This window comes from Sciurus vulgaris, assembly GCF_902686455.1.
Source record: "Sciurus vulgaris genome assembly, chromosome: 5".
Taxonomy (NCBI): domain Eukaryota; kingdom Metazoa; phylum Chordata; class Mammalia; order Rodentia; family Sciuridae; genus Sciurus; species Sciurus vulgaris.
This window is the reverse complement of record NC_136465.1, coordinates 22,953,928-22,967,451: the sequence shown is the minus strand read 5'-3', so window position 1 is coordinate 22,967,451 and position 13,524 is coordinate 22,953,928. Positions and strand designations below refer to the sequence as shown.

The window sequence follows — 13,524 nt, the reverse complement described above, 5'->3', positions numbered from 1 at the left end:
TAAAATATTGCACACGGTCACCTGGTAGATCTAATTCACTTTATTTATTTATTTTTTCATGCTTATAAAAGCAGTAAGTGTTCATTGCAGGCAATTAATAAAATCTATGAAATAAAAGTTAAGATGATTAGAAGTACGTTGGGAAGTTCAAGATGCTACATATTGCCAAATGAGTCTTCTAAAATTTAAATTCACTTTTCTTCCCACTAGTAGTAATATGATATATTATATTATATTAATAATGTATTAGTAATATAATATAATATTGTACTTTCTCTTACCTGTTCCAACCTTCCTATTGTCATTTAATAAGTTCTTGCCATACTGATAGGTGAAACCTATTATCTCATATCTAGATAAGCATTTCTGTGATTCATAATTTGGGAACTTTTGTGAATGATTTAGGGGGGAATGACATTTCTTTATTCATAAGCTATTTATGGATACACTTACACTTTTTCTTATGGATTGGGATTGTCTTTTCATTAATGAAATTTTAAAAATTTTAATGAAATATTTAATATTTAATGAAAACATACTTTTCTGACAAATGATAATTATTATTTTAATGTAATATTAAAATATTTATGTAGACTTTTATGTATTTAAATATATGAAAATACGTGAAAATGTTACTTCTAATATCTTTATAGTTATGTTATAAAATTTACATTTTAATCTGTATGGATTTAAAAAATTTGTCATCAAGTGTGAAATGGATGCCAATAGGTTCATAGATTCCACTGGCTGGCTAGGATTCCCTACTTGATCTTGAGGAGGGTTCTACTCATTGATGTATACATTTAAACTTCAGACATCCTGGGGAATGTTCCCAAACGTGAGGGACAAGTGTACCTGGCTAGTTCTCACTCGACTTTCTTCAATGGTAGACTTACAGTTTCTAAGTCTTGGTCATCCGGGTATTATGCTGTTCATGTATGTTTTCTGATGTGTGGACAGCATTTCTTATTTTTATTTCAGAAGACTTTTCTGATCTACTTTAGGTTGAAGTTTATCAGTGAGGTTTGTATGCTTAGTCCAGTATCTCGAAAAGCACTTTAGCGTATGCTACTTAGAAAATGGGTAGAAGGAAGGGGTTATTAAACTTTCTGTACTCATGGCTGGACATACTTTTGGATGCCGGGGTGAGGTCTCACCTATCTCTACTTTATCATGAGACTAATGGATCTCTTTCCTTGTCAATCAGGCCCTTGTTAATCAAGTGGCAGCAACTGTTCAGCATCGCTACACCAAAAATCTGCCCGGTGGTTTAGTTCTATGCGGTGTTTTTACACGGGACTATCGTCATAATGCCCTGAACTGTCAGGTAGGGTTTGTTAATTAATAAACTTGATATAAAATTATATGATAGTACTTAAGTATCTCTGATTAGAAATCTAATGCCTTTGCAAGGTCTTCTGAAAATAATTTCCTTGAATTTATGAAAGGCAAAAATAACTTTAGAGAAAATGTGATTTTGTTATATTTCAAAGAGTGAGAAAGAACTCACCCTTCTCTAAGGTAACTTACATTTTCCTTTCAGATTTCATTTTCAGTTCATTACTTCATGTTGGTTTATAAGTAGATTTAAAATCATCTGGAGATTTCTACAATTTGTGAAAAATTAACAGCAATTTCTAATCACAATTAGTTTCTCTTGATAAGCACTCATTAAGTATGTTCAGTATTTTTAAAATGTTGTATTATGGACAGCGTACCCAGAGTTAACTAGAAGTCCTTATTGAGCTGGTAGCTCAGTGATTAAGACTTAACAGAAGGCAAACATGCGATCATGGAACATTATGTAGTACACATGGAGTTACGCTACCCAGACTGCATTTCAAGAAGGACTTTTGCCCAGATGTGGGGAGTGTGGTCAACATAGACATCAGCTGTCAATGTCTCCAGGTCTGCCTCCATAGTCCATATCCTTGTGATGGCGCTAGGCAGGGGGACAAACAGTGGGCTACTTTTGCTTGATGTGTAACAACTCTGAATGGCTATGTTCATCCAGAATCCTGAGCCAGGTAAGCTGAGCTTCCCTCAGGTCTGGTTGGCCTCTCCCTCCACCAAAAGGAACTTCCCTTGTTGATTCTTAGTAAATGTCATTCAGCACAACCTATAGTCAGGGTAAGGTTTTAAAGAATCAAGCCTGTGACAATGAATAATTCCTCTTTCTAATGTCTACTCATAAACCAGAATTTAAACTTCACATCTGGTATTTTAACTATTTTAGCCTTCAAAAATTGAAGTTTCATATGGTCCCAGTGAATGTCACAACATAATGAAAGTAATTCTTGGAAGGAATATTGTATCCTCATTATCAGCCTGCATATTCAGAACTCATAAGCCTATCATATAATCTTATAACTATGTTGGCACATAGTAAGTGCTTGAAATGTTAGTTCACATAATATTATTATTTTTAGGTACTTGTTACAGTTCCTGCCTGCCTTGAAATCCTTCTGCTATCTCCTCATCGCCAAAACTGGGTAAAAAGGATCAGATATGTTATATTTGATGAGGTAGGTGAGATGTTATTTCTCTGGGTTAATATCATCTATTCTTCATGTCCCATTGGTTGGAGTTCATATTAGGGAGGCAGTTTCTTCTGAACCATTTCCCCAGTGAATCACAATCAGCTTTTTGGTTCCTCTTTTTCAATAGGTCATATTGGCACACCCTGTGCAGCTCTGTGTGCAAGAGGAAACCTTCATGGGAGACTTTTGTTTTAGGAGAAACAGAATTCAAACATCCAGGCATAAGTTTCCCTGGAGGGAGATTTCAAAATTCAATTTTTGATCTCTAAAGCAACAAAATTGGGTCTCTGCCAATGAAGTCAATGACACAGATGATTTTATCTGTCATTTCTGTCTTGTTAACCAATTCCACACTAAAAATTCAAGGCTATTTTTCAAAATTGTATGTGAGGAAATCTATAAGGGGTAGTGTAATAATCCAGAGATAGTAGTGTGTCCCTAGGCTGAAGGGGACAAGGTGGGAAAGTATTAAACTTAAAAGGAGATTCTGATTACGTTGGCTACATTGTGGGAGTAGTTACCGTAGTTGGGGAATGCAGCTGACTCAAGGAAACCTTGAACTAAGGGGGCCAGTGAAATAAAGCTTCTTTCTCCTCTCTTCATCTGATCCCCTGCCAAGACTCTCTGTTGGCCAAATCCAAAGGAACCAGAGAACATGGGAGACCTCATAAACCTATAGGTATCTCATAGAGTTCCCTCCCTGGGCAGAGAGAGAGAGAGAGAGAGAGAGAGAGAGAGAGAGAGAGAGAGAGAAGGATGAAAAACAATGCAGAGTTATAGAGTCACATGGAAGATGTTTAGCAAAGTTCCAGAGCAGCATCATTAAGGATATTCAAAGAGACTAAAATATTACAAAATGATATATTCTTTTGCTCCAAGGTATTTTTGATTTAAAGGGGGAAAAAGATAACAACTTTATATGGAACTTCCATTTTCCTTGTTATAAACTTGGAATTACCAAAACAGATTGTGTTTTTGATTTGCGTGATGCTGATTTGCTGTATTTATTTTTGGCTAACCAATACGTATTCTGTTCTGAGGACTTTGAGTATTCATGTTTAAAAAAGTCCAACAACTTTGTCTATGCAATTGAGAGTCTTGGATTATAGTCTTATCTTGAAACTTTGAAGTGATATAACATTGGGTATCTCTGTTTTACCAATTTTATATAAGAGTAAAACTCAAAGACTTTGAAACCTAATGTCTCTTCTGGCAGTCAGAGAAAAGTGCTAATCAATGCAAAACAGATTAATATTTTATAGAGTGATTTTTCATCTAGCCAGGATAAAACAAAATGGGCAGTGGGAAAATATGTATGTGTGTATATATCCATACCTATATTTACATCTACATACTTAAAATTTCTAGCTCTTATAGTAAGTCCTTTTCAGTTGATTGCCAGATACAGAATTTTAATTTGTTTAATTAAGATCACCTATGAGAATCTTTCTTGAATCCACTTTAATTTGTTAAGGTCAAAAGACATTCATTGATTGATTCAGCGAATAGTTAAAGACTGCCTCCTCAGTGCCAGGCATTTGTCAGTGCTAGGAATACCAGGTGTAAGGCCACAGTTTAACCAAGAAAGAGAGATTGCATGTGTAAGCACACAAGTGACTGTAAGCCCACATTGGTACCTACTGTAAAGAAAGGAGTGGGCCGTCATGCCTGCCACCAAGGCAGGGTGAGTTAGGAGCATGACTCAACAATGCGGGGGTCAGAAAAGTCATTTTTAAGAAGGAATGTTAGGCTGAACTCTGTAGACTGAAGAAGAGGAAAGAAGTCATAGTACAGTTGGAAGAGAGTGGCTTGAGATGAATCTAGAGAGGTGGCAGTAGCCAAATAATGCCAGGCTTTATACATTGTTTTAGTGAGCTTTTTTCACTACTATGACCCCAAAACCTGACAGAAACAACATAGAGGAGGAAAAGTTTACTTTGGGGCTCAAGTTTTCAGAGATCTCAGTCCATAGACAGTTGGCTCTATTCCTTCAGGTTTGAGGCTGAACATCATGGCGGAAGAGTGTGGTGGAGGAAAGTGGCCCAAACATCACCAGGAAGGAAAAGAGAGAGAGAGATAGAGAAAGAGAGATAGAGAGATATATCTGCCCAACAAGGACAAAGTATATACTCCAAATACTCCAAAGGCACACACGCAGGGACCCACCTCCTCCAGCCATACCCTACCTGCTTACAATTACCACTCGGTTAACACCTAACAGGGGATTAATCCACTGATTGGGTTAAGACTCTCATAATCCAATCATTTACCTCTAAATCTTTTTGCATTGTCTCACACATGAGCTTCTGGGGAATACTTCATGTCTAAACCATAACATACATTCTATTAAGAAATTTTTAATTTGTTCCATATTCAAAGGGAAGATAGGGAATAAATTTAAAGGGACATGGCCTGATGTAATTTGCCCTCGAAATGTATCTTTTTTGGCTATAAAGTAGGGCACAAGAAGGGAAGGTAAGACTGTGGTTAGGAGAATGTGGTGGTAGTGCAACTAAAATGTAACAGTAGCTTGGTTGGCAGCAGATGTAGAAATGCATAGGTTTGAAAGACAGTTTTCAAAGAATAATAAAGAGGAATTATTGGTGGGTTGGTTATGGGGATTGAGGAAAGTTTGGGTGACAAGATTTTCTATTACATGAATTTTCCAATATTTCCTTAAACTTGGCATGTCAATTATAGGTAATAGAAAGTATATATGATGAGTTCAAGGTTTCATGTTTTATTTTGATTTGCTATTTTTTACAATGAACTTTTAAATTGAGATCTTTTTTTTTTTTTTTTTTTTTTTTTTTTTTTAAACAGGTCCATTGTCTTGGTGGAGAAATTGGAGCAGAAATCTGGGAACATCTCCTTGTCATGATCCGATGTCCTTTTTTGGCTCTTTCAGCTACCATAAGTAACCCCGAACATCTCACTGAGTAGGAACTGGGCTCTATTCTGGACAGAATACCATTTTGAATGTTTGGATTTCATATTTTATGAGATCTAGAGTTTCATAATTTTGTTGCCAACTAATAGCTTATCTCTGGATCTTGAAGATGGTGTCTCTCTAGTACTCCTGACAGGTGTTAGTCACAGGTGTTAGTACAAAGAAATAAGAAGGACTCCCTCAGCCAGACCTGCAATTGAGTAGGGAATTTCTCTTCATGTCTCAAAAACTGTTAAGAAGAAATGATAGATGTATCTTCCTATTTTGTACTTCACTAGGAAACAAATGAAAAAGGCATGACACACTTATCCATTGCCCTGAGATCTATTTTCCTACTCTGTAGAGATGTTTAGAAAGATTGCAAAGCTTCATTAGTTGAAAGTGACAGATCATTTTTGTCACTGGGTTTTTTTTTTTGCCACTAATAACAATTATAATAAGGAATTCTATACCTCCTATTGTTAAGTGCTGTTCTAAGTATTTTGCATCTACTAATTTATTTTAAAAAGCAGCAACCTTTATGTTTATTATTATTTTCATTATTATCAGATAATAAAATGTAAATAATTGTATTTAAAATGAGGCACGGAAAAACTAAGTGATTCAAATGACAGTCACAAAGAGAAGTAGTGAGACTGAGATTCCATCTTGGAGAGTCTGGCTCCAGAGTCAATTGCCTTCACTACAGTTTTTAAGGCCCATGAAATTTTCTTTACCTAAATCTTTTAATTTGGGAAAGTATTCCCATTTGCTCCCAAAATAATATGTAGATTTATTTTTTAGGTGGTTACAATCAGTAAAACAGTACTGGAAAGAAGAAGATGATATAATGGCAAGAAGAATTGCTTCTAAGAAAAATGCCAAAGTTCCCAAAGACTACTTGCAAGCCAGACAGTCATATAAAGTTAGACTTGGTATGTTCAATGTATTTATATCAGTTTTATCTTTCACTTTAAAATGATTTCAGACATTACATTTTCATTATTGAAAATTCTTGCTTTTCATTCTTAGTGCTCTATGGAGAGAGATACAATGATTTAGAGAAGTATGTATGTTCAGTAAGACACGGTGACATTTGTTTTGATCATTTTCACCCATGTGCTGCGCTAACAACAGATCATGTAAGTAATACTTCAGCCATATTTGCTTTGAGAAATATAAGTTCTTTGTATTATATTTTAACTGAAAAGCTGCCTGATTTAAACTTAATCAGAATTATGGAACACATACTTGAAAGCAGATATTTCAAATTTGATTTAAGAATAACAAGAATGTTCATTGTTAGTTTCATTGATTCCTCAATGGTATCTGGGTCCACAGAGCTTCAAAACTATTTTAGGTTAAAATATTTGATAACCCCAAACCTAGAATATAGAGGAAATTCTAGACTTAATAATACAATAATTCCCTCTTCCTTCCATCCTTCTCTTCCTTCTTCCCTCCCTGCCTTTCTGACATTTTCATCATTACCTGGCATTTTAAAGCATAGTACAGTACTCTAAAAAATTTTTGTTTTGCATAAAATTGTGCAAGGCAGGTTATCTTTAAGCAGCAATGAGCATAGTGGTTCAGAGTACACGCTGAAATGGTCATTTTGGTCCAAGCACCTTTCCTCTATTCTTAGCGGCTATTAATGGAGTAACTGGAAAGCAAGAGAACCGCTGCAGTGTGCTTTGACCCCGTATGACTTTTGCAAAGGGCATGCTGTTGTATGAGTCTTCTTAAGACTTCTAGACTTTTGTAGTAGGAAGGCAGGTTAATAGAGACAAAGGCTTGGGCATTATTATGTAGTTTTGACAACTGTGTGCATGGCATGGATTCATATAGGACATTTCCTGAAGTAGCAATGATAAAAAAATTAGTAGACTTCCAAACGGGTAAATAGTTTCTAACCTTCGGTTGTAAACTTTAAGTTAATGTGAAAGAACCAAGAAATTAGAAGAAAACATAATAAATTCTGGCAACATAGAGAGAAGAACTGTCCACCTTGGTTCTTTCCTCTAGAGCAGTATCAGAAAAATGATTTCAGAAGGGAAGGGACAGAACAGGACAAGTGAGCTGGCCTTAATCCAGCTGTGGCAAAGGATCGCCCTCAGTCCATATATGGCTTACTTCTGGCCAAGAGCAGCATTGTTCCACTTTTGCTACCAATTGTCATGCCACACAGGGATATCTGTTGACTTCTAAAGAGTCACCAGCCCAGGAAGCCCTTGAAAGAACTGCTGTCTCTTCCTGCTCAGTGTGGATCAATGCTTACCAGTGTTTGTGGCATTGTAGGCAAGGTGGATACAAAAATAGTATTATGATAAAATGCTACTGTACTTAAAAATAAAAGATGGTACAAATGTATGACCTTTTATTTCTCTTCATTGTCTACTGAGACTGCCTCAAGTTTTGCTAGTTCGTTCGTTATTGTGTAGCAGAAAAACAACTAAACTGAATTGCCAGCTTTGAGTCATAGAATTGCTAAATGGATTTTTAAAAAATTAACAATTATAAGTTGTTAATTAATTGATCACATTAACAGCTGAAGGACCAGTCACGTACCAGGCATTTTGACAGGTCTGCTACATGTAATACCTAATTTAATTCTCACAACAAATCAATGGCATAGGCAGAATTATCCATTTTAGGAATGAGAAAAAGTCAGGCCACTATAGATGGATAAGACTTACGTCTTAATTAGTTAGGCAACATAAGTAACCACTTTCAAGTAATAGTTGATAAGAGAACAAAATGGCAGCATTTCAAAATAATATGTTCATTTAGAATTTTGGCATAATGCAGTCTTTACCATTGAGTCAGCTTTGAATGCTCAGATTGGGAAATGCTAAATGGTTATCCAAGCAATTTGTATATCCTATGATTTTAAAAGTTTAAAGGATATGTGATTAGATTTACTTTCTTTGATTTAATCAATCCATAAGTGGTGAAAGTATAAGTATTTTCATTCCTATATTAAAGATAAGGAACTAGCATTTAGAGGTGGAGTTAGAGTCAGATAATCTGATTAAGCTCTTCTCAATTGTCCATTCTACCAAAAATCATCTTCATTGTTTTTTCAGTTGTATTGTGTTTGGAGTGGCTCCTTTTATCCCAGACTTTCCAAACTTGGGTTTTAGAACCCTTTACTAAAACAGGTGAACTATTGTTGAATCATTTTGGAGAAATCTGCATACTCTAATTGCTTCTTTGAGGTTTTTTTCCCAATGAGAAATCTTAAGGAATCCTGTTGAATAGGACACATGAAATTCCTCCCCTCCTTCTTTTTTTGGCAGAGGTTTGAGGGATACTATCTTTGGTCATTGGGCAGGCTCCTATTACAAAAATACCAGAGATTAGGTGGCTTAGAAAACAAATATTTATTTTTCACATTTCAGAGACTGGTAAGACCAAGATCAAGGTGCTTGCAGATTGGTGTCTGGCAAGGGCCCACCATCTGATTCTTAGATGGCTACCTTCTTGCTATATCCTCACATGGTAGAAAGGGCAAGGAACTCTCTGGAGTTTCTTATATAACAAAATTAATTCCATTTGAGAGGGTTCCACCCTCATGAATAAATTACCTCCCAAAGACCTTCTCCAAAAGCCATTGCATTAGTTATTAGGTTTTAACATATACATTTAGAGAGGACAAAAATGTTCAGTTTACAGCAAATACCTCTTAACGTTTCCAGGATCAAAGTTTCACATGCAATTAATTTGTAATAGTAACATCGAAATCAGTAGAACACATCACAGTAAAACTTTTTGAGGACAGAAATATTTTATTTCCACTTAAAATATTTGTGGAAAAACAGAGTGGCCGGTACATACAATAGACTTCTGTGCAGACCTGTTAGCAGACCTGTTAATGGTCTCTGGAAGAAGTGTTTTGGAGTGTCTCGAAGGTGGTCTGAGATCTTTTGTCTTGAGCCTGACCTAGTTCCTATCTTGGAACATAGGCAAAGATTTCCCCTTCTTAGCCTTACTCAGTACATTTAAAAGGGAATATTCATATTCTTAACTAAATTAATTTCAATTTTAGTTGCAGGTAGAGTTTGTGATTAACAAAGTCCACAAATCTTTTGACTTCACAGCACTCTGATTTGAACTATAAAAAACAGTCCCCAGAAAATCAACCCAGTTGAAGTCTTGGGAAATAGATAAAAAGTTTTTGGTGAACTTTTTTTTTTTTTTTTTTTTTTCTATTTTAGTAATTCAGGGTCACTCATGAAAAGTATTTTATTAGCATTTAATACCTATGACTCAACAACTGAACATTTAGTTTAATGCCTCTCAATGTTTTGAAGCAAAGAGTAAGTCAGAAGATAGAATGAAAAGGATATTAAAAAGTTCAATTTTATTTTAAACATAGATTGAAAGATGTGGATTTCCTTCTGATCTCACCTTTTCACCTCGAGAAAGCATACAACTTTATGACACCATGCTTCAAACCTGGGAAAACTGGCCCAATGCCCAGGTAAAGAGTATTCGTTGAATTAATGCCATTATAGAGGCTGGTAATACTGCTGTTTAGAAAGACAAGCTCTCATCCTTTTTCACTGGTATTTGATCTTTTAAAATTATTATTGGACCCTTTCCAAAATAAAATGGCCCCTTCTCATACATTCTTCTTCCTAACACTTTGTGTTTTAATGGTTTCTAATGGTGTTCTATTTTAAATCCTGCAAATGTTTCTTCTTTCATTTTCTGGGATGCTTTAGTCTCCTCCAGTACTCTTGGATTTTTGGTCTGCTGTTCTCTTTCAAAACACTTGCCTCCTTATGTCCCAATTGCTGTCTGTTTCCACCTTTGACTTTGTTGTTCTGCATCCTTTCCTTTATAGAGCTCTTGCATCCTTATAGTTTTATGTTTTAGAAGGGGAAGTAAAAAGAACTTCAGCTCTCCTACCCCCAAGAGCTTGGGATGCTGTCAACGAGACATAAGTTGAAAACATCTTTAGATTTTCTGGCTTGATTTCATTTAATGTTTGGTATTTGTTTTCCAGAAACTGTGTCCAGAGAATTTCATTCATTTTAAGAATAAATTAGTCATTAAAAAGTTGGATGCTAGAAAATATGAAGAGAGCTTAAAGGCAGAATTAGCAAGTTGGATTAAAGATGGCAATGAAGAAAAGGTAATTTTCACAGGTTTTTTTTGGCAAAGCACTCATTAGCCTTTATTATTTTTTGAGCTATAGTATTCAGTTGATACCATTTTTGTGTTTTTTAATTTTCAGTGTTCATTTTAGAATTTCATGTTGAACAGGAAGTCTAGTGATTCTGAGATACAATAAAAAGAGAGAAAGGAATTTGGTCTTTGCCTGATCCTGTGTTCCCGACAACATGGCCCAGAGGCTATTGATTCCGTTGGGTGTTATTGCAGGCAAGAGCAAAGGAACAGGAGTCAGTATCCTTAGAACTGCTGGTGTTGAGCCTTGACAGTAGAAACCTGACTCTCTCAAGCTGAGAATTTTACTGTTTTTTCTTTTTTAGTCATGGAGTTTCTTTTATGATTTTTATTTCAAATTATGGGAACTATTGCTGTGTTAAAAATTTATCCCAGAATCATATTTTATAGATATTTATTTTAAACAAGTTGGCGGTTTTATATTTGTAGTTCTTTGTCACAAATGGAGGCTTCTGGTTGCTTTAGGAGTGATGTATATTGGAATTGTTAGTGTGATATTTTTTCCCCACTGTAATTTTATCTCCTCCCATGCAGAGACATAATATAATTAGCTTACACTTTGTTTTGGTTATTTTTTACTAAAGAGTTCTAAAAATGTGTTTGAAAGTGATTTTCCAATATGGTTGGCAGAGGAACTGGCTCCCCATTGCCTCCTGCCATTGTGGAACCAGCATCCATTACTGAATCATCCTCCTCTTTCTGACAGATTGTGCTGCCTTAAAAGCTACACGTTAAAGTGTGTGTGTGTGTGTGTGTGTGTGTATGTTTCTGACAAATTTTCGTTTTCTGGTCTTTGGAGACTCTTGGCATAGTTTCATAATATAGCTTCTTAGGACTATTTTAAGGAACCACAGAAAAGGATCAGACAACTATGGAAATATTTTAGCCAGAAATAGTAACTCCATTCTTTGCTGTGTAGAACTAAACACAAATGTGTTTTATTCCTTCCACAGGCCAGAATGGTACTGAAGAAACTGAGTCCTCATTCAAGCCGTCATTCAGGAAATATGCTACAGCAGTTTCCTCTTCTTGTTGAGAAGCTAAGGGAAATGGGGAAGTTGCCTGCTCTGTTCTTTTTGTAAGTGACTCAATTTAATTTTTTTATTCAGATTTATATTAGACTCATTCCTTTAAGGAGGGGAGAGTTATACAAACTTCAATATTGTAATATACTCTCTATTACTGTTTTTGGAGCCCATTTATTATTCGCAGGCACATGTCATTTAAAAATACACCTTACTAGTTCAATTCTTATAAAATATTTTAGGTGTGCTATCACAAATTGTCTTCTTTATTTACTCTGATAGTTTTTTCTGTAAATTATTTTTATTACTCTATTATTATTGTTGTTGATATTTTTAGATCTTCTTTTTTAAATATATTTTTTAGTTTTGGGTGGACATGATACCTTTATTTTATTTTTTATGTGATACTAAGGATCGAACCCAGGGCCTCACACATGCCAGGTAGGTGCTCTACCACTGAGCCACAAACCTAGCCCCATGATATTTTTAGGTCTTCTTAATTTTCAGTACATACCTAGGTCTTTTACAAAACAAATTGAACGTACATGCTCACCGGGGTCTCACATGAAATTAAAATGTCTTCCATTATGCTAGATTATTTATTGGCAGGGTGTTTTAGTATTTTTAATTCATAGTAATTAAAACTATGACCTAGAGGCATTGATATCTTGCTAAATTTTATATATTATAGATAACATAACTTAAAATTTAACACAGTAGTTCAATTAGTCCAGCTTTGATAAACTGGCATCAGAGTATAATTCATGTGGTGGATCATACTTTGTATCCTGGATTAACCTTGATAATGCAGTTTGGGTTCAGCATAGAATACTTGATTCACTTTAGATACTTTCAAACTACACTTAAGCCATGGAATCTTTATATAAACAAAGTCACAAAATCTTGCTCAGGTACTGAAATTTAGTGAGATTTGTTCAAATGTAAATAGTAATAAATTATTATTGGCGATGTATATTCAAAAACAATGATGATAGGCGAATGTAAGGTTTTCCTTGAAATTTTAAGGGTTGTGATGAAATCACTCCTTTTATCCTCATTATTGGGACAAGAAACATAAAATTCTACACCGTGAAGAATTCACACAACTCACTTCTTTCATTTTCAAGCATCACCATGGATGTCAGTGAGACACAAAAATCATTGTGTCTCTGGAATATTTATGAAAGTCCTCTACAAAATAGAAAAAAATGAAATGTTTGTTTTCATAAACACATAATGCAGGGAAGGCAACACTTTACCTCTTTCGCCTTCTTGCTGAATTTGAGAATGAAATGGATGTAAGAAAGAGCAATGGGAGAAAATCCTACAAATTAATTTTAAAATAAATTTTATGTGGTATGGGATCTTTCATAAACAAAGATCCAAAGACACAGAGCTGCACACTGAATACTAAAATGGGCAAAGAGTAGCAAGTTGTGAAAATGTGACCTGAGCAAAGGGGATTGGATCTGGGTGGTTAATTGCGTGGAGAAGTGACAAGGAGCTTCAACCAAGCTTGTATAAGATTTTCCTTGGCTTCAACTTCTCATCCTTGATGATAAGAATGTTATTTTCCTTCTAGGATGAGGAGAATATCTTTCACATGGGCATTTAGTCTCCTACTTTTATGAAAAAGTTCCTCTACCTGTTGTTTTTCAAGTGCCTTTAACTCAAAATAGTTAATATGCTAGAATGGTATCATTTGGGGGTGGCATGCTTTGAATGCCTGGATGTGTGTAAAGTACTCAAGAAAGAAAATATTTCACAAAAACATCAAAGGTTTAATTCTGCTCTAGGAGTCAAATCCTGGTAACTTTCTATGGAATCTTGGGTTCTC

At 35.2% G+C, this 13,524-nt stretch overlaps 1 protein-coding gene across 3 annotated transcripts in view; it reads left to right on the top strand.

The window, feature by feature from the left end:
- The window catches only part of LOC306662811 (putative ATP-dependent RNA helicase DDX60), a 100,402-nt gene that overhangs the window by 43,463 nt on the left and 43,415 nt on the right, over window positions 1-13,524 (top strand). For all 3 annotated transcript variants that reach the window (XM_079142940.1, XM_079142939.1, XM_079142941.1), the window contains 8 exons: window positions 1,208-1,327; window positions 2,430-2,525; window positions 5,364-5,479; window positions 6,274-6,404; window positions 6,502-6,611; window positions 9,848-9,952; window positions 10,481-10,609; window positions 11,616-11,740. In XM_079142940.1, coding sequence (XP_078999066.1) covers window positions 1,208-1,327; window positions 2,430-2,525; window positions 5,364-5,479; window positions 6,274-6,404; window positions 6,502-6,611; window positions 9,848-9,952; window positions 10,481-10,609; window positions 11,616-11,740 — 932 coding nt within the window. The remainder of the gene's footprint in view (window positions 1-1,207; window positions 1,328-2,429; window positions 2,526-5,363; window positions 5,480-6,273; window positions 6,405-6,501; window positions 6,612-9,847; window positions 9,953-10,480; window positions 10,610-11,615; window positions 11,741-13,524) is intronic.